General features: G+C 51.3%; 1 protein-coding gene across 9 annotated transcripts in view; it reads left to right on the forward strand.

Annotated features, from left to right (window-relative positions):
• CSMD2 (CUB and Sushi multiple domains 2) overlaps positions 1-21,193 on the forward strand; it is a 288,669-nt gene that overhangs the window by 251,350 nt on the left and 16,126 nt on the right. For 8 of the 9 annotated variants that reach the window (XR_015808349.1, XR_015808350.1, XR_015808351.1 and 5 more), the window contains 11 exons: positions 4,025-4,210; positions 6,207-6,401; positions 8,134-8,307; positions 8,812-8,985; positions 11,099-11,272; positions 12,113-12,301; positions 13,811-13,984; positions 15,332-15,514; positions 16,269-16,445; positions 17,476-17,655; positions 20,740-20,913. Coding sequence is in view for 5 of the 9 variants with exons in the window: in XM_088178514.1 (XP_088034640.1) it covers positions 4,025-4,210; positions 6,207-6,401; positions 8,134-8,307; positions 8,812-8,985; positions 11,099-11,272; positions 12,113-12,301; positions 13,811-13,984; positions 15,332-15,514; positions 16,269-16,445; positions 17,476-17,655; positions 20,740-20,913 (1,980 nt within the window). In the remaining 4 variants the exon portion in view is untranslated. Of the gene's footprint in view, positions 1-4,024; positions 4,211-6,206; positions 6,402-8,133; positions 8,308-8,811; positions 8,986-11,098; positions 11,273-12,112; positions 12,302-13,810; positions 13,985-15,331; positions 15,515-16,268; positions 16,446-17,475; positions 17,656-20,739; positions 20,914-21,193 lie in introns of those variants that run through there. The other variant, XM_088178517.1, reaches the window with a different exon arrangement.

The raw sequence follows: 21,193 nt of genomic DNA on the forward strand, positions 1-21,193 counted from the left end.
ATTCCTAGGCTTGGGAATGTTGGGGAGCTCCTGTGGTGTGCTCAGCACCCCAGGGCTGTGCCTTGGGAAGGGATTTTCCATGGGAATGGGAGGCACCAAACCCATCCTGCACCTGCTGAAGCTGTGACGTGGCAGGAGCCCCATGGGCACAATCCGTGGTCCAGAGCAGGAATTTGGGGGCAATCCGTGGCATTCCAGGTGGTTCCCTGAGTCATTCTCCCTTTTGGAGGAGTGGGAATGTCTCCACTGGCCACACAGGGGAGGATTTTGCTGCTGGGTTTCCCTCTGGAAGAGCCCGACTCCCACAGCTGGGAGAACTGGCTGAAAAAGTCACTTTTCCCCCTCAGTTTCCTCCCATTCCTACCAGGAATCCGCACACTGGCCCGTGGCTCTCCAGTGCCTTGGGCTGGATGCAGGATTCAGGATTTTCAGGATAATTCCTGGCAGAGCAGCTCCACCCCCAGGCCTGGGCTGGCTCCTCTCCTGCTCCCTTCAGCCACATCAAATCCAACTTTTTTTTCTGTCCCCACATCTCCCAAAGCCAACTGTCATCTTTTGCTTTGGCCTGTGTCATCCCCCCCTTTCCAGTGGCAGAGATTTGGGAATTCTCTGCCTGGAGCTGCAGGAATTGTTCTCCCCAACAGTTGTATCAGGAGGGAGGGGCTGGGGTGCCCTTAAACACAAAATCTCAAACGACTTTTCCCAAATCTCCTTTCTGCCAGCTCAGAATCCTCTCCCACTCCCCTCGGAATGATCTTCCCTACGTGCTCCATCCTCACTGCCATTCCTGGAATGTTCTGCAGGGAGCAATCCTGCAGAGCTGTGGGCACAGAGGGCACAGCCCCCCATGGTCTGCTGTGCCTTCGCTGTCTCTGCTGCCTGGTTTGAGGCAGAATTTTGTCTTTGCAATCCCAGCTGCAGATTCGCTTTCCCAGCCTCTGCCTTCTCCTTTTTCCCTGGGTTTTTCCGAGCCAAACACTGGTTTGATTCCCTCTGGAATAACCTCCCTCATCCCAGATTCCAGTGGGTTGCAATGCCCGCAGGCTGAACCTCAAAATCGGCTTTGTTGCCACCCCAAAAATCAAATATCTCTGCTTCTGTAAAGAAAAGCTTAATACTGGTTTTAAACTGTCAGAGAGCAGGTTTAGATTAAAGTGAGGACGAAATTCCTCCCTGTGAGGGTGGGGAGGGCTGGAATGGGTTTTCCACAGAAGCCTCTGGATCCCTGGAAGTGCCCAAGGCCAGGCTGGGATGGGATTTAAACCCCTTTCCATCCCAAACCATTCCAGGATTCCATGGAATGAAGGCAAGGGGCAGCTCAGCCCCGCTGGCCTGCAGCTCCTGTCCCTCCCCGTGCCTCGTTTTCCTGGGGATAAATCAAAGGGACAATTTTTGGGGAGCATTAAGGGAATGGAAAGCAGACAGGAGCAGTCCTGGGTGGGGATGGGAAGGGCTCAGCTTCCTCCCACTCTCCGTGTGCAGGAAATGGAAATGATGCAGGAAAGTGGAACAGGGAAGAGGTTGGATTTTCCAGGTGCCCTCTTTTCCCGGGGATTTTTCCATTGGTATTCAGCCTGGCAGCCTGTCTAGACACCAGGCCTTGGAGAGGGATTGGCCAGGGCTGAGCTGGCTGCAGTGACACTGAGCAGGGACACGCCTGTCACCATCAGGGACGGGCCTGATCCTGCCTCTGGAGCTGCTGGCACTGCTCAGAATTCCAGCCCCTGCCATGCCCTGGGATCCTGCTCCATTCCTGGGATCCTTCTCCATTCCCTGGGATCCTGCCCCATTCCTGGGATCCTGCCCCATTCCTGGGATCCTGCTCCAATCCTGGGATCCTGCTCCAATCCTGGGATCCTGCTCCGTGTTTGGGATCCTGCTCCATCCCTGGGATCCTGCTCTGTGTCTGGGATCCTGCTCCCTGCCCTGGGATCCTGCTCCATTCCCTGGGATCCTGCTCCATCTCTGGGATCCTGCCCCATCCCTGGGATCCTGCCCCATCCCTGGGATCCTGCTCCCTGCCCTGGGATCCTGCTCCATCCCTGGGATCCTGCTCCATCCCTGGGATCCTGCTCCATCTCTGGGATCCTGCCCCATCCCTGGGATCCTGCCCCATCCCTGGGATCCTGCTCCCTGCCCTGGGATCCTGCTCCATCCCTGGGATCCTGCTCCAATCCTGGGATCCTGCTCCATCCCTGGGATCCTGCTCCATTCCCTGGGATCCTGCTCCATCTCTGGGATCCTGCTCCATCCCTGGGATCCTGCTCCATCCCTGGGATCCTGCTCCATCCCTGGGATCCTGCTCCATCCCTGGGATCCTGCCCTATCCCTGGGATCCTGCCCTATCCCTGGGATCCTGCTCCATCCCTGGGATCCTGCTCCCTGCCCTGGGATCCTGCTCCATTCCCTGGGATCCTGCTCCGTGTCTGGGATCCTGCTCCAATCCTGGGATCCTGCTCCATCCCTGGGATCCTGCTCCATCCCTGGGATCCTGCTCCATCCCTGGGATCCCGTTCCCTGCTGTGGCAGGAGTGGGATAAAAGCCAGGGAAAGACCCAGGGCTGTGCTAAGTTGGGGCTCTCTGTCCCTCGCTCAGCTCCATATCACAAAAACTGACTTTTCCTGCTTTTCCAGCTCTGTTTTTGTGCACAGGGAACACCAGGGAAGGGGAATGTGTTGGAGTAGCTCGGGAGCTGAGCTGGGGCTGCTCCAGTAGGGAATGGGTTTGTCTGGAAGCACGGGCAGATTTTGGGATCAGGGGTTGGGGCTGTGTCTCCTGGCAGCTTCTGCTCCTCTCCCAACCCCACAGAACCTTCAGGAATTTCCCAGTGGAGCTTCCCAGGTCCTGGCTGCTCTTCCCTTGGGAATCCCACCCTGTCCAGACAGGGGGGATGTGGATCTCCCTCTTCCCCAGAGCTGGGAGAAGGATGGAGACCCCAGGGCGGGTTTGGAGTCAGATCTCGATTTGCTTTCCCTCCTCCTCCTCCTCGTGCTGCTGGAGAAGCAGATTTGGGGACATTTCCCAGCGCTGGCATTCCCAGGATTGGGAAAAAGGGAAAAAGCTTAAACGGCCGTGGTTCTTTGTGGATTCTTTGTGTATTTTTGGCTGTCACCTGCCTGTCCCCAGACCGAGGATCCCAGCAGGAATGGTGCAGATCCTCCCCTCTGGAGCGCCTGGCACCGCGCCTGCTTTTCCATTTTCCCCCTGAATTCCCCCCCTCTACCTCCTCAGCCCTGAGGCTAAATTTAGCCTCCCTTCTGCCACAACACAATTACACAATTTGCTGCCTTATGCAAGGCAGAAGTGCTGCTGGAGAAGGGTTTGGGGTCGGTGCTGCTGCGGGGTGTGAACACAAAGCGTTCCCGCTCTCGGATCCGTTATCTCCGTGTGGAAACCCGGGAACGCTCTGAGATTATGGGAAGTGTGAAAGTGGGAGCCAGAGCCTCTTCCAGGAGAAACTGGGATTCAGGATTGCAAAAGCTGATCCTTTAGGAAGGGTGGGCACTGGGGTTTGTGTGTCGGGAAGTTCGGGATCCGGTGTCGCTGCTGAGCTGGAGAAAGCAGCGAGAGCAGCACGCAGACCTTGCTGGGGAAAGAAGAATTTTTATTGAGAGCACGGTTTGTATTTATGGGGTCTTTTTATTGAGAACATATTCGTATTTATAGGGGCTTACACGGAGCTAAGACAAGGCAGCAGTTCGTTGGATAATTGGGAAAACACCTCTGGGGTGCTTCGGAACGGGTCCCACGGTCAGCACCACGTGCTAATTTGTATGATTAATTCCATTCTATTTTGACAAAATTATCATTGTGGGAGAAAGCCTCCCTAGCCAGCTGAACACCTTATCAGCTTGGGAAGGGATCTGTGAGAGAACCAGGAGAAGCTCCAGCCTGGGAATGATTTTCCTGGCTCTCATTTTCCTAGATCTCTAACAGCGTGTCTACAATCCGGCATTTCGGTTTGCGATTAAACCATCAGCTCTCCGATTTTTTTTTTTTTTTTTAATTTTTTTTCCTTCCCAGCTCTCTCCTGTGGAGTTCCCAGAGCCCCCAGGAACGGGGTTGTTTTTGGGAAGGAGTACACGGTGGGCACCAAGGCCGTGTACCAGTGCAACCAGGGCTTCCAGCTGCAGCCGGGCGCCGAGCCCAGCGCCGAGTGCCTGCAGGAGGGAGTCTGGAGCAACGGGAACCAACCCCCTCTGTGCGTGGGTGAGTGCAGATTTGGGCTGTCCCAAATGCCTTTTGGGGCCAGAAACACAAAAATTAAGGGAATAAAAAACCAGTTTGTTTCTATTTATTGAATGGTTTTCAGGTACGTATAAGGGGTTACACCCAAATTAAACTGGTCACGTTTTCATATTTTTATCATTTTGGTCCATTTGTATATTGGGGGTTAATCTTCCAATTCCAGCTCCAGGTAATGAAGTCATTTACCCCAAGTTTGCTCCCCCAACTCACTTTTGTTTCCATCTCTCAGGCCTGAGGCAGTGAGGTGTCCTTGATTGCCAGCCTGGAGAGGAATTGTTGTGTCTGCCCAAAATGGGAGAGCAGCAGCTCACACTGGATCTGGAGTTTGGAGTCAGACACTAAAGAATTGCAGGTTTACAAATAGATGAAAGTATAAAAACTATTTTTCAGCAGTGGGGTGTCCATCCCACCTGCAGAACAAACAGCTTTGCCCCACAGGTGTGCCATGGGCACTTTGGGGTTTTATGGTGAATTACTGGAGAAATTAAATCCCGTGGTGTGGTGGTTTCCCACCTGCCCTGATGCCTAAAGATTTTTAGCTTTTGGATGTCTTTGTAACTTTATAGGTTTTTAATATATAAATGTGTAGTTTCTAGCACTTTTTTACCCTTTAGAACAGCAGTTACCCTTGCTCATATTCCTGACATTCTGTTTACTCTTCTTTTCGAGAAAAGAATTTCTGACAATTCTAAAATGTCTAGAATTTCCAATGATTCTAGAACTTCTAAAAGAATTTCTAACAAGAACATTCTGGTTTGCCACCAGCACCTGGCAGAAAAACCCCTTGGAGGGACTCCAATAAGGCAGGCCCAAGGGTTGGATACCAGGATAGCCAATTTTCCATTGGATGTATCATTAATTAAACTTCTAAAAATTGGGAGAATCCCATGCTAGGTGTGGACATCTCTATAATTTGTGCACTTGAAATCTTTCCTTAAAGAGCTGCTCTTTATGTTACTGCTGCCTCAAAGTTTTTGCTTTTTCTGTATTTTTCCTGTATTTAGCTCGAAAATTAGAAATTTTTCCTTATATTTTAGCTCTGGAAAATCCCATTCTGTATTTATGGAGCTTCTGGTATTTTTCTACTTTTTCTTTTAGATTTTAGAGCAACGGGCTGACCTTTCTAACACACCCCTGAGATATTGTTTAGATTTATTTGCAAGTTGGGGACACACAGGAAGACTTAACAAGGACTGGGGTAAAGAAACTCCACGGGGTGGGGCAGTGGGGCAGCTGAATCTCCTATGGGATGTCACTGTTAGAAATCCTAATTAATTAATTGTGGAGATTGGATGACCAGTGCCCATCTGGAAGCTCCCAAATAAAACTCTGCTCTTTATTTTATGGTTTTATTTTATGATATTTTATGATTTTAACACCATTACCAGGGGTTTTTTCTTTTTTTGGATTTCAGGCGACGTCACCACTTTTAATATTGTCCGGAAACTTTTCCTTTCAATTCTCAACAACAGCCCCACCAAAGGATATTCCCCTTGTTAAAAACTCACCATACATGGATATTTTGGGGGGTTTAAACCCCATTTAACCAACTCTCTGTGCCATTTTCTCTGTGCCACCCCCTGCCCCTCAGCTGTGACGTGTCCCCACGTGCTCACCTACGAGGTGCAGCACCACTACAACGCCCAGCTGATGCTCACCTGGCTGCTGATACTGCCCAGGGACACCTGGGAGCTTCCAAATAAATCTCTGCTCTTTATTTTATGATTTTATTTTATTCTATTTTATTATTTGAACATCATTAGCAGGGGGTTTTCCTCTTTGGATTTCAGGCGGCGTCACCGCTTTTAATATTGTCCGGAAACTTTTCCTTTCAATTCTCAACTCAATACATTCTCAAATATTCCCCTGGTTAAAATCCCACCACACCTGGATATTTTTGGGGGGGTTTAAACCCCATTTAACCAACTCTCTGTGCCATTTTCTCTGTGCCCCTCAGCTGTGACATGTCCTGATGTGAGCAGCATCGCGGTGGAGCACGGCCGCTGGCGCCTCACCTACGAGGTGCAGCACCACTACAACGCCCAGCTGATGCTCATCTGTGACCCTGGCTACTACTACACGGGCCAGAGGGTCATCAGCTGCCAGGCCAACGGCACCTGGAGCATCGGGGAGCCCATGCCCACCTGTAAAAGTAAGAGCAGGGGCACCCCAGGGTGGCACCGGGGGCTGGGTTTGTGTTTGGGGTCAGCAAATGCCAGCCCCGGGGGTTTGGGGGTGGTGCTGGTGGGTGACCGTGGGTAACCAAGGAGAGATGGGTACAGGATGGGATGGTTTGGTGCAGATTTCGGGAGGAAATCCATCCCTGTGAGGGCAGGGAGGGGCTGGGATGGATTTGCCAGGGAAGCTGTGGCTGCTCCGTCCCTGGAAGTGCCCCAGGCCATGCTGGAGCAACCTAAAATAGTGGAGAGTGTCCCTGCTGTGGGGTGGGACTTAATTACTCCTGGCAGCAGCTGAGGTGCAGCATGGTTTGGCCGTTTGGGCATTTGTGAGATGATTTGGTTGAGGTTTTGGGGAGAAATCCATCCCTGTGAGGGCAGGGAGGCGCTGGGATGGATTTGCCAGGGAAGCTGTGGCTGCTCCGTCCCTGGAAGTGTCCCAGGCCAGGCTGGAGCAAACTGGGATAATGGAAGGTGTCCCTGCTGTTGTGTAGGACATAATTACTCCTGGCAGCAGCCGAGGTGGAGGCAGCAGAGCTGCTGGAAGAGAATTGGGATGCAGGAGACGTCTGGATCTGATTCCTGGTTTAATCCCAGCCCTTCTCTGGGACCTCAAGCCTTTCAGCTCAGCTGTTGCTGTGGGGTCCCAGCAGCTTTGCTGCCACAGCTGCTCTGAAGTCAGGGCTTTCAAGGAGGAAAAATAAAGAATTCTGCTGTCAAGCCCCAGCTCTCACACAAACACCAGGTTTACAAGGGTAGCAGTGTCACCTGCAAATCAAACCCAACAGGGCACACCAGCAGCTCTCAGTTGTTCTGACACCACTGCTGTGCTTTGGATCTCTCCTTTTGTCACAGGTGGAGGGTTTTTTCTCTCCAAGTGCAGACAGACACAGCAAAATCTCTCCTTCCCTGCTGCCTGCCTTTGTTTGTGGAGCTGTGACTGCTGGCGTGGGTGACAGATGTGCTTTTCCCCCTGCCAGCTCTTCCTCCTGCTCCAGCCTGACCTCCTTTTGTTCCCTCAGCCTTATTGCCACCTAAATCCAAGTGACAGGATCTTGGCAGTGCCCCGAGGTCAGGAGCACCCAGCGGGAGCTCTGGAGGGTTTGCAGAGCTTGAAGGCAGAGAAAATGAAGATAAAATCAAGAGCTGCAGTTCTGAGGGGGGAGTTGGGCTTGCAGGGGCTCCTGCATCCCACAGACCCAGCTGGGAGCTGCAGATCTTGGAATTTCAGCTCGTGGGGGAAAGCTGGGTGTCGCTTTTAATTGGAAATTTTGTGCCATTCCAAGGGCAGGTTGGACAGGGCTTGGAGCAGCCTGGCCTAGTGGGAGATGTCCCCACTCATGAGCTTTAAGGTCCCTTCCAACCCACCCCATTCCACGATTCTGTGGGTTTTGTGGGAATCAGGCTTCCTGCTGCATCCAGCAATGGGTTAATGAGAGACAAATACTCCTGTGTGAGGAAGTTCTGGTGTGAAAAACTCGTTTGGTTCCTCCCCAGCCCGTCTTTAGTGCTTCCCTCGTGTCCTGAAGCATAAATATTAACAGCTCTTATTTTTGTCATCTCGTCTAACGTGGCTCTGGAATTATTACAATTCCTGGAATTCTTTAATGAGTTTCCCCGCTCCAGCAATAACTCCTGGTGCTGTGCCTGGCTGCATTCCTTCAAAGCCCATCCTGTTCTCTCACTATCCTTTGGGATCTCTCCTAGTTATCTCCTGTGGGGACCTGCCCACCCCTCCCAACGGGAACAAGATCGGGACCCTCACCAGTTACGGGGCCACTGCCATCTTCTCCTGCAACACTGGCTACACCCTGGTGGGCTCCCGGGTCAGGGAGTGCATGGCCAACGGGCTCTGGAGCGGGGCTGAGGTCCGGTGTCTGGGTAGGTGTCCCTTGGGAAACTCCTGCTGGGGTGGGAAAGGCTCCTGGAGGCACCTCGAGGGGGGAACAGGGATTTTAGGGATTGGTCAGAAGGGGAATCCACACTGTGGGGTTTTTGAGTGGATGCCAAAGGGAAGCAGGGTTTGATTCCTGCATGCTGAAGAGGTGTTGGGGGAGCTTTTGGGATGGGGAATGTTCATTTATGACAGCAGAGGCCGGAGTTAAGGGGCTGGAGCTGGAAGGTTTGGGTTGGATATTGGGGTGGAATTCTTCCCTATAAACAACGGGCATGGATTGCCCAGAGAAGCTGTGGCTGCCCCATCCCTGGAAGTGTCCAAGGAGAGTTTGGACAGGGCTTGGAGCACCCGGGATGGTGGAAGGGATGATCCTTGTGCTCCCTTCCCACCCACTCTGAGCTTCTCTGATCGCGGCGATCCGACCTGTACCTTTAGGTACCACCTCAGGTGGGATCTCCAGCTGATTCCTGCTGTTTTCCCCTCTCCAGCCGGGCACTGTGGCGTGCCCAGCCCCATCGTGAACGGGCAGATCAACGGGGAGAACTACAACTACCGTGGCAGCGTGGTGTACCAGTGCCAGCCCGGCTTCCGCCTCATCGGCATGTCCGTGCGCATCTGCCAGCAGGACCACCGCTGGTCCGGGAAAACGCCTGTCTGTGTGCGTAAGTACTTGTCATTCCTTCAGCCCCGGGAGGGACAATTCCAGCCTGGAGGGTGGGGAAGGGGCTGTGGAAGGGCTTGTGGAAGGGGCAGGGCAGAGCTGACACGGCACAGAGCGCGGGGTGGCCGTGCGCGCACGCTCTGGGTGTTCCATGGGATCGTCCCTTTCCAAAAAAAAAAATAATCCTTTGTGGTCGAAAAATGTCACTGAGTTTCTCCTTCCCGCGGCCAGCTGAAGGTGTGGGATCAGAGGAGAGGAGGCTTTTTGGGGTTAAAGGCAGGCACAGCCCTACAAACACACCCTGGTGGTCACAGTCCTTGCGAGCCGCCCTCTGTGCCCGTGGAAAATCAGGATGTCTCCTCTGCTCCCCCACAAATCACCTTGTCCGACCTCCTCGTTTATCTTCCCAGGAAATAACCCAATTAAGCAACTCCCTGCAGCTCTCAGGTGTTGATAAGTTGAAGCATCTTCTTATCAACGGGCAGCACAATCCGTGGATTTCCTATCGTGGTGCTCCAGTTGTTTGTTCCCATCTCTCCCGTCTGGTTTGGAGCTTTCTGTGCTGAAGCACAGCAAGAACAAGATGGGAAGGAGAGAATGACCTGGCAGAATCCAGCCTGAAAACAAAAAATCAGGATTAAGTTGGCAAAGTTAGCAGTGATTCCAAAATTTGGAGGGGCATCTGAGACTCTGCTGGAGATTTTTGGGAAAAGAATGGTTGGAATTTCCTCTCATGCCCATGGCAGGGTTTGGAATGGGATGGGCTTTAAACTCCTTTCCATCCCAAACCATTCTGGAATTCTGAGTCATTGCACACATTGGGCCTTGGGCTAACAGAAATTTGGGGTTGTCGATCCCAGCTCGGGCTCCTCAGGCACCTCAGGGCTTTTTTGACCCCCACACCATTCCCTGATCTCCTGCTATTCCCCCTCCCAGCCTGCTGCAGTCACCTCCTCTGTTTGATCCATGGAACTGGGGGAAACTTTTTTTTTTTTTTTTTTTTTTTCCCCCATGGACAGCATCCCTCCCATTTCCAAAGACGTGTGGTGATATCCCAAAGCTGGCCCTGCTTCCTGCAGCACTCCATATTTCTCATTTATGACATTCTCATCTCCCTGTCACCAGCTTGGATCGGGAATAAATCCCCATCCCCGTGCTCCAGCCCAGCCTGGGCAGACACATTTGTTACGGATCTTTTGTGGGAATTTCATCTTCCCTTCAATCTCCTGCTGCTGGCAGCTGTCCAGGAAAACCAGATTTGTCCTGATGGACAAATCAGGACATTCCTTGTGACAATGATCAATAAAGCTTTGTCCTCAGCTGTCCCAGGATGTCACAAGAATCTCCTGGTGGCTCATCCCCAGTTTCTTTTGTGCTGTGGAACTGGCTGGAATCAAAGGCTGGAATCAAAGGCTCTGCCAGCAGCAGGGCTGTGCCCTCCCTGTGTCACCTGCTGAGGTGACAGCAGAGTGTTCCAGCCTCTTCCCAGAAGTATTTGGGATGCTGGAATTGACTTGGCTTCACTGGGAGTTGCCAGAGCAGCTCCTGTGCCCTTCACGTCATCACCAATCTCAGGGAAAAAAAACTCCAGAAAAGTCCTCACTTCAGGGATTTTGGGAGTAAAATTTTCCCACAAAGTTTCTCCCACTTGGGCAGATTTCATCTCTTCAGGCTCTGTGCTGGGATTCTGATTTTTCTCCTATTTTCCCTCTTTTCCCTCTGCTTCCAGGTGTGACTTTTCCCTGCAGGGAGCAGCCAGGACTGGCACAGGGAGGGAGGGAACAACAGAGTTTGGGATGCCCGGGGTGATCTGGGATTTTTGGAGAGGGATATGGGGTGTAAATGAGTGGGATCCTGGCACTTGGCTGCCTGCAGAGGGATGCAGGGAATTCCTGGATGCAGGGAATTCCTGGTGCCAGTAAAACCTACAAAAATCCTGTTCTTTTAATGTGATCTTGTATCTCAACAGAAACCTTTGCATTTTGGGATTGATGCGTGGGTATTTATTCTCTCCTACCTCCAGAACTTTTTCCCAATTGAACAACCCACTTTTTTTTTTTTTTTTCCCCCCTCCAGGAATAAATCAATTAAACATTTCCATTTTGTGCTTGCAGCCATCACCTGTGGCCACCCTGGCAACCCCCCCAATGGCCTCACCCAGGGCTCCCAGTTCAACCTCAACGACGTGGCCAAATTCCAGTGCAACCCCGGCTTCCGCCTGGAGGGAGCTTCCCAATCCCAGTGCCTGGCCAATGGCCAGTGGAGCAGCACCCTGCCCTCCTGCCGAGGTCAGTCTGGGCCTTCTCTGGCATTTCTCCAAGCCACGAATGCCTGCAAACCACCCAGGGCGTGTTGGAGATCCCAGGGCTGCTGTAAATCCCATTTTGGGGTTTTCTCACCTCGCTGCGTCCTCCGAGGTGTTGGAGTGTGTTGGAAGTGGGGGGAACACGGGGAAATTTGGGATCAGACCCCCTGGAGCAGCTTTGGGCAGAGCCCTCTTCCCTTTTTCCCATGGGATCAGCACTCAGGTTCGCTTCCCAAATCCCCTTCTCTCCCTGCACTCCCTCCCTCTGCATTCCCCTAATCCAGGCTCTCTGGCCATGCTGGATTATCAATTATTCCCTGCTGGATGATGGAAATCCCAGTTTGGGATCACTTATTACCAGCTGGATAATCTAAATCCCAATTTGGGGCTGCAATTCAGGCTCTGCTGCTGGGTGAGAACCTACAGGATTGCCTGGACTCCCTTTTTCCCCCTTTTTCACATGAAATCCTTCCACTCCCACCCTCAAAAATCTCAGCGGGGAAAAAAAAAAACAACCAAACAAACAAAAACCCCTTAATCACATCATAAAACCTTCAACTTCCCACCTTTTTTCCTGCTTTTTTTTTTTTTTTTTTTTTTTGGCCAATCCCACATTTCCCGCCCCGCCCTTTTCGCCTCCCGTTTTGGTTTTTGTTTTGTTTTGTTTTGGGTTTTTTGTTTTGTTTTTTTTTTGTTTATTTTGTTTTGTTTTTTTTCTTTTGGGGTGGTTTTTTTTGTTTGTTTGGGTTTTGTTTTGTTTTGTTTTGTTTTTTAATTTTTTTTTTTTTTTTTTTTTGGGTGTTGTCCTGTTGTCTGTTCGCAGTTGTGAACTGTTCTGACCCCGGGCACCTGGAAAACAGCGTCCGGCAAGTGCAGCCGAGCGGCCCCCACAGGTTCAGCTTCGGCACCACCGTGTCCTATCAGTGCATCCACGGATTTTACCTGTTGGGAACGCACGTCCTGACGTGCCAGGGCGATGGCACTTGGGACAGAGCCCTCCCCCAGTGCCTTTGTAAGTGGCCCCAACCCTTCCCTGCCCAGCCCCAGCCGCTCGCCCCGTGGGGTTTAGCAGGATTCATCCCCCGCCCTAAAAAAAACAAAAAAAACAAACAAACAAACAAAAAAAAAAAAAAAGTGAGGGGAAAAAAAAATCTTAAAAATTAGGAAAAATCCTCCCCCCCTCCCCGAAAAAAAAAAAAATAAAATGCGCTTGGGAATGATCCCGGTGGTTTCAGGAGCTTCACAGGAAAGGGGGTTCAGGGTTGAGGAGAGGAATTCATCTGGGGGTGTGCTCTGTGTAGGGATCCCGATGGATTTGGGGGGTTCTGGATGGAATCCCAATGGATTTTGGGGTTCTCTGTGTAAGGACAGGTAAATCCAGATGGATTTGGGGTGTTCCAGGTGGAATCCCGGTGGATTTTGGGGTTTGAGGAGAGGATCCTGCTGGGTTGGTTCTCTGTGTAGGGACAGGTGGATCCTGGTGGATTTGGGGGGTTCTGGATGGAATCCCGATGGATTTTGGGGTTCTCTGTGTAAGGACAGGTAAATCCTGATGGATTTGGGGGGTTCTGGATGGAATCCCGATAGATTTTGGGGTTTTCTGTGTAAGGACAAGTGGATCCCAATGGATTTGGGAGGTTCTGGATGGATTTTGAGGTTTGAGGAGAGGATCCAGCTGGGATGGTGCAGGTGGAGGGGGCAGGAGTGGTTCTGGAGCATAGAGAGGCCTCACCTGAATGAGTGAGAACTTACCTGAGTGAGGGCTCACCTGAGGGCTCACCTGAGTGAGTGAGCCCCAGTCTTACACTGGGAATTTGGGATCCAGAGTGGATTTTAGCTGCCTTAGGGAGGTGCAGGCAGGAGCAGCCCCATCCCACCCCAGCATGCCCAGTTTGTCCCTTTGGGCACTGAACCAGCTGCAATCCCATTCCCTGCCCTCAGGAGTGGCCTCAGAACTTGGAAATTCCAATTGGCTTGAGCTGTTCCAAAGCTGGGATTGTTCCTTTTGTTTTTTTCCGTGTTTATCCCTCCACACCAAATCCTACCAAGCAGTTTTGGGCACGTTTTCCTTTCCTTTTGTCCTGTCCTCACCCCTTGCATGGATCCTGGGGAATTGGTGAGTGATGATCCATGTTCCCACAGCCAGGAGGGAATTCCTGGTAAAACCCCAATCCCAGGCTCCCTCAAGCCCCTTGAGTACAAGGGATCTCCTTCCTTAAAATGTTGGGATTGGGAGGATTTGTGGGCATTTGGAAACCCAGGTCAGTTTTACCACTGATTCCGTGGATTCCTGGGGTTAAAAGGTTAAAAAAACCACGAGATTTTCCCATAATTTTGTTTCTTGTGTGTTAAACTCGGACACTGGAAGTGTCCAAGGCCTGTCTGGACAGGACTTGGAGCAACCTGGGTTAGGCAAAAGCGTCCCTGCCCATGGAAAGGGTTGGAATTAATTGCTGTTTAAGCTCCCCCCAGGCCAGAATTCTGGAATTCCCGGGGGCTGAAGCCGCTGCCTCTCTTGCAGTGGTGTCGTGTGGCCACCCCGGGTCCCCTCCCCACGCTCAGATCTCGGGGGACAAGCACACGGTGGGCTCTGTGGTCAGGTACAGCTGCCTGGGCAGGCGCACGCTGGTGGGGAATTCCACACGGATGTGCCAGCTGGACGGGCGCTGGAGCGGCTCCCTGCCACACTGCTCAGGTGAGGGGCTGGGGAGGGCCACGGGGGGCTCACCTGGACAGGGTCACACAGCCAGGGTCACCTGTCCGTGGTCACCTGTCCATGGTCACCCAGCTGTGGTCACCCATTCATGGTCACCTGTCTGTGTTCACCTGTCCATGGTCACCCAGCTGTGGTCACCCATTCGTGGTCACCCATTCATGGTCACCCACCTGTGGCCACCCATTCATGGTCACCTGTCTGTGTTCACCTGTCCATGGTCACCCAGCTGTGGCCACCCATTCATGGTCACCTGTCCATGTTCACCTGTCCATGGTCACCCAGCTGTGGTCACCCATTCATGGTCACCTGTCCATGGTCACCCAGCTGTGGCCACCCATTCGTGGTCACCTGTCCATGCTCATTCATCCATGGTCACCCAGCTGTGGTGACCCATTCATGGTCACCCATTCATGGTCACCTGTGGTCACCTGTCCATGCTCACCCAGCCAGGGTCACCAATTCATGGTCACCTGTCCATGCTCATTCATCCGTGGTCACACAGCTGTGGTGACCCATTCATGGTCACCTGTCCATGGTCACCCATTCATGGTCACCCATTCATGGTCACCCATTCATGTTCACCTGTCCATGGTCACCTATCCATGCTCATTCATCCATGGTCACACAGTTGTGGTCACCTATTCATGGTCATCCACTTATGGTCACCTATCCATGGTCACCTGTCTATGGTCACCCATTTGTGGTCACCCATTCATGGTCACCTATCCATGTTCATTCATCCATGGTCACCCAGCCATGGTGACCCAGCCATGGTCACCCATTTGTGGTTACCCATTCGTGGTCACCCAGCCAGGGTCACCCATTCGTGGTCACCCATTCGTGGTCATCCATTCATGTTCACCTGTCCATGGTCACCAGTTCATGGTCACCCATTCTTGGTCACCCATTTGTGGTCACCTATCCATGTTCATTCATCCATGGTGACCCAGCCATGGTCACCCATTTGTGGTTACCCATTCGTGGTCATCCATTCATGTTCACCTGTCCGTGGTCACCTGTTCATGGTCACCTATTCGTGGTCACCAAGCCATGATCACCCAGCCAGGGTCACCCATTCGTGGTCACCTGTCTGTGGTCACCCAGCCATGGTCACCCAGCTGTGGTGTCCCACCATCACCTCCCACCCACTGTCACCCCCTCCTCGTGCCTTGTGGCCACGTTTGCATCCAGGGGGCTGCTGGAATCAGGGAATGTTCAATCTGGAATTGCACCGCTCTGCTGGGGGTGAATTCCCCATGAGGGTGACAAGGGACAAGAGCCAGCATGTCCCGGTGGCTCTGGTGACTCCGTGCTGTCTCTGGGCAGGGGGCAGCCAGGGCGTGTGTGGTGATCCCGGGATCCCTTCCCACGGCATCGGGCTGGGGGACGCCTTTGACGTGGGCAGCGTGGTGAGGTTCAGCTGCGAGCCCGGCTACACCCTGCGGGGCTCCTCCGAGAGGGTCTGCCACGCCAACGGCTCCTGGAGCGGCACGCAGCCGGAATGCGAAGGTACTCGCTGTGCCGGTGTCCCCGGAGCTGTCCTGGTGTCCCCAGAACTGCCCCGGTGTCCCCGGAGCTGCCCCCGTGTCCCCAAAACTGCCCCGGTGTCCCCGGAGCTGCCCCGGTGTCCCCAGAACTGCCCCCCTGTCCCCAGAGCTGTCCCGGTGTCCCCGGAGCTGCCCCGGTGTCCCCAGAACTACCCCGGTGTCCCCAGAACTGCCCCGGTGTCCCCAGAACTGCCCCGGTGTCCTCGGAGCTGTCCCAGTGTCCCCAGAACTGCCCCGGTGTCCCCAGAACTGCCCCGGTGTCCCCGGAGCTGCCCCGGTGTCCCCGGAGCTGCCCCGGTATCCCCAGAACTGTTCTGGTGTCCTCAGAGCTGCCCTGGTGTCCCCTGGAACTGCCCCGGTGTCCCCGGAGTTGTTCTGGTGTCCCCCCAAACTGCCCTGTGTCCCCAGAGCTGCCCCTGAGTCCTCAGACCTGCCCTGGTGTCCCCAGAACTGCCTCGATGTCCCCAGAATTCCTCTGGTGTCCCCAGGACTGCTCCAGAGCTGCCCCTGAGTCCCCAGAGCTGTTCCAGTGTCCCCAGGACTGCCTCGGTGTCCCCTGAATTGCTCTGGTGTCCCCAGAATTGTTCTCAGGTCCCCAGAATTGTTCTCAGGTCCCCAGAACTTGCCTTTGCTGAGCAAAATGATGAAACCTTTGGAGTTCTGGGGGTTGGTTTGTGTTGAATTGTTTCTTTTGATTTCCCCATTTCCCTTCCCAGTGATTTCCTGCGGGAACCCGGGAACCCCCAGCAATGCCAGGGTGATCTTCAACGACGGCCTGGTGTTCTCCAGCTCCATCATCTACCAGTGCAGGGAGGGCTTCTATTCCACCGGGGTGCTGAGCAGGCACTGCACCGTCAATGGCACCTGGACTGGGACCAGCCCCGAGTGCACTGGTGAGCACTGGGATGGAATCCTGGCACTGGGGAGAGGGTTGGGATCGGCTGCCAGGCACAGCCGTGCCCACCTTGATGCCTTTTGGGAATGCCTAAAAAGACAGGTCAGGCGACATTAAGGGAATAAAAAGCAGGTTTTAAATATTTATTGTATTTATTAAGGGTTTAATGTACGTTTAGGGCAGACAAATCCCCCCCAGGGGCTACATCCAAAATGGACAATGGGTCACGGATTTTTACACATTTACAAGTCAAAAGTCAAACACTTTTCTAAGTTTGGTCCATTTGCATATTGGGGGTTAATCTTCCAATTCCAGCTCCAGGTAATGAAGTCATTTACCCCAAGTTTGCTCCCCCAACTCACTTTTGTTTCCATCTCTCAGGCCTGAGGCAGTGAGGTGTCCTTGATTGCCAGCCTGGAGAGGAATTGTTGTGTCTGAATAAAATGGGAGAGCAGCAGCTCACACTGGATCTGGAGTTTGGAGTTACACACTAAAGAATTGCAGGGTTACAAATATATGAAAATATAAAAGCTAAAATCCTAAGGCACCAACACACGAGTGCCACCCTGAGAAACTCTGCTGAACCCTGGCCTGGCACAGCAGCACCTTAGCCTGGGAATTCTGCTGGGACATAATGGAAAAATCTTGCTCTGGGATTATCTTTTTCCAGCTGGAATAATTTTGGGAGTGGATGTTGGTGGAGCTGGAGGGGCTCTCTGGCTCCTGAGTGTGACATTCCTGGGGCAGGGATGTGTGTGAGCTCAGGGTGACAAAGGTGGGTTTCCATCAGAGGCAGGAACTGGGCTAAGTGGGGAGTGCAGTGGGCAACCTGCCTTCCCTTCACCCGGCTTTGACCCGGGTTTGCTTTAATGTTTAATGAGTCTTAATCCAGCTCCTTAATGAGCCATTAAGCTCCAGCCCCTGCTACAGACCTGCTGCACATTGAACTGGTTAAATCCCCCACTCTGCATTGTCACAGGTGTGCTTCCAGCTGCCAGAAATTCTCTTTTTTTCCCCTTCCTTGGCAGTGATCAACTGTGGAGACCCGGGCGTGCCGGCCAACGGGCTCAGGCTGGGCAGTGACTTCACCTACAACAAATCCGTGGTGTTCCAGTGCACCCCTGGCTTCATGATGGAGTCAGACAGGGCAGCTGCCCTCACCTGCACCAAGGACCGCACCTGGAACGGCACCAAACCCGTCTGCAAGGGTAGGGATCGACTGTGACACAGAGACAGGGACGCTGAATGACCAGAGTCCAGCTTTACTGAGCACGACCTGTGCTTTTATAGCGTTTACAGCAAGGCTGGTCATATTTTACTGCAGTCATCTGGTTAACCATCACCCAGACAAACTCGACATTTTGACTTATTAAAATCTTATTTCCCATAAGGCAGACTGGATTCAATGTTCTTGCAGTCAGAGCTCTGTTTGCATCCTCGTTAGCAGGCTGATTCAATCTGAGGTGTTATCAGTCTCATTTGCATTACCCACAGCCACAGGTGGGAATCCTGCAGGAAAGGAGGCTCAGGGGTGACTTTGTCACTCTTACACCTCCTGAAGGGTGGTTTGGGCAGGTGGGGTTGGTCTCCTCCTCCAGGCTACACTGACAGAACCAGAGGACACAGCCTCAAGGGACAATTGGGTTGGATATCAGGGAAAAGTTTTTCATGGAAAGAGTGATAAAATACTGGAATGGTCTGCCTGGGGAGGTGGTGGAGTGCATACACCCATATAGTATATTATCAATTATATAGTATATATATATCAATAAATATATAGATATCAATATATAGAGAGATATATAGATATAGTATACCATTAACTATATAATATATATATCAATATAGATATAGATATAGATGATATAGATATATAGAGATATAGAATACTATCAACTATATGCTATATATGGATAGTAAATATATAATATCTCTAGATATATAGATATAGTACACTATTAACTGTATAGTATAATATCAATATTGATATTTGATATATGATATATGATATAGATATAGTGTTCTATCAACTATATACTCTATATATAGATAGTATATATAGAGAGACTAGATATCTATGTGTGTATAATTTATATATATATATATATACACACACATATACCCATATATGTGTGTACATCCCTGGAAATGTTTAAAAAAATCCTGGATGTGACACTCGGTGCCCTGGTTTAGTTGAGGTGTTAGGGCAGGGGTTGGACTTGATGACCTTGAAGGTCTCTTCCAACCCAGTGATTCTGAATTCTGTGAATTCTGTGATTCTGAATTCTGTGAGTTCTGTGATTCTGAATTCAGTGATTCTGAGTTCTGTGAGTTCTGTGATTCTGAATTCTGAGAGTTCTGTGATTCTGAATTCAGTGATTCTGAGTTCTGTGAATTCTATGATTCTGAATTCTGTGAGTTCTGTGATTCTGAATTCTGTGAGTTCTGTGATTCTGAATTCAGTGATTCTGAGTTCTGTGAGTTCTGTGATTCTGAATTCTGTGAGTTCTGTAAGTTCTGTGAATTCTGTGATTCTGAATCCCGTGAAATGTTGCAGCACACAAGTTTGTGCAGGCCACCAAAGTTTCCCTGAAAAAGCCTGGCTGGGCGTTCCTCGTCTCTCTCATTCCATCCAAAGTTTGTGGCATTTTTCAGGGAGCAGCAACACCTTCATGTCATCAATCTGTCCCTGAGAGGGAGTTGCTCTTCTTGTCCTACAGAAGGAGCAAAGCCCAGGGAGCAAAGTGATTTTGCACAAAAATTCAGATCAAACTGGGATGAAATATCATGTTTTTCCAGCAGATGCTTTGCTGGCATCGCCCAGAAACATCTGAAAAATGTTCCCTGTGAGTCTTTTCATTATTCTGAGATGGCTCCTGTGGCTCAGAGATAGAAAAGGGAAATAAGAAAACAGTGGCTGGGCAGGCTGGATGTCTTTTGCTCACCCCCCAGTGCAGATAAGATGTGTGGCAGCATCTCTGCACTCCTTTAGAAATCTGGAAAATTCACCTGTCACAGCACTGATATAAACACAGACCACATAAAAACTCTCCAATGCACTCCAGCTCCTTCAGAGGCTGTAAAGAGCAATTCTTTCTCTCCTTTGTCATTCTCTGCACTGAGCAAATGCTGCAGAAATGATCCTGAATGTGGCCAAGAGTCTCATTTGGAGGCACAGGTTTAGCTCCTCTGAGCTGAAAAGCAGAGTGCTGCAAAAATGTCATCTCAAAAGAGCCCAAAAATGTCATCTCAAAAGAGCCCAAAAATGTCATCTCAAAAGAGCCCAGAGTGGCTGAAAAGCCGACAGGTTGTGGCTTCAACTGCTCGCCTGAGCCTCAGCCAGGTTGTCCAAAATGTGCAAATCTTTGGGGAAATCTGGGATGAGATTTCACACCACGTCAGGGCAGATTTTTACCTTCGGCTGAGAAGGAGCACTGACTCCAAAATCGGATTTGTAGAGATGTTTAGGAAAAAGTTCTTCCCCCGGAGGGTGGTGGGGAGCTGGGCACAGCCCCAAGATCTCGAGGAATATTTGGACAGGGTGGGATTTTGGGGTGTCTGTGCAGAGCTGGGGGTTGGACTGGATGATCCTCAGGGATCCCTTCCCACAGGATATTTTCTGATTTGGGATTTAAGTCCAAACTAAAAAGGGTTTGACCCCACTTTGTGTCTATCCTGGGAGGTGCTCTTGGAGAGCAGGAGGTGACTTTGCTCCTACATGGAATTTGCTTGTTAATGGAAAATAATTAAGAAGTGGAGAGACCTGACCCTGCTTTTCCTTTTCCTTTTCCTTTTCCTTTTCCTTTTCCTTTTCCTTTTCCTTTTCCTTTTCCTTTTCCTTTTCCTTTTCATTTCCCTTTCCCTTTCCTTTTCCTCCTTCTCCTTCTCCTTCTCCTTCTCCTTCTCCTTCTCCTTCTCCTTCTCCTTCTCCTTCTCCTTCTCCTTCTCCTTCTCCTTCTCCTTCTCCTTCTCCATTTCTCCTTCTCCATTTCTCCTTCTCCCCTTCTCTCCATTTCTCCTTTTCTCCATTTCTCCTTCTCTCCTCTCCTCCTTCTCTCCATTTCTCCTCCTTTCCATTTCTCCTTTCCTCCTTTCCTCTTTTTCTCCTTCTCTCCTTCTCCTTTTCTGATTTTCTCTTTTTCCTTCTCTCCATTTCTCCTCCTCTCCTTTCTTCCTTTCCTCTTTCTCCTTTTCTCTATTTCTCCTCTCCTTCTCCTTCTCTCCTCTCCATTTCTCCTTCTCCCCTTTTCCCCTTTCCTCCTCCTCTCTTTTCCCTTCTCCTTTCCCTGCAGCCATCACCTGCAGAGCTCCCCAGGCCATTCCCAACGGGAAGGTGGTGGGCTCAGATTTCAGCTGGGGTTCCAGTGTCAGCTACGCTTGCCTCGAGGGCTACCAGCTGTCCCTGCCCGCCGTGCTCACCTGCGAGGGCAACGGCACCTGGAGCGGGGACATCCCCCAGTGCTTCCGTGAGTGCACAGCTTCCTGCTTTTCCACCAGGGGTCTGCTGTAGGAATTTCTGCTTTGGGACGGTCGGGACAAACCCAGGAGCTCTTTTTATTCTGGTCTTCAAGTTTGCAGTTTATTTTGTGGGGTGTGGGTTTATATCAGGCCCTGCTGGGAACTGCAGCCACAGCAGGACAGAGAGAGGGAGTGAGAGTAAAAGAAGAAAGCTTAAAAGAGCTTAAGAAAGTAAGAACGAAGAGAGTAAGAGCATAAGAGAGAGATTTTCCCGTTTACAATACATTA

The sequence above is a fragment of the Sturnus vulgaris genome, chromosome 24 (assembly GCF_052056855.1).
Source record: "Sturnus vulgaris isolate bStuVul1 chromosome 24, bStuVul1.hap1, whole genome shotgun sequence".
Taxonomy (NCBI): Eukaryota; Metazoa; Chordata; class Aves; order Passeriformes; family Sturnidae; genus Sturnus; species Sturnus vulgaris.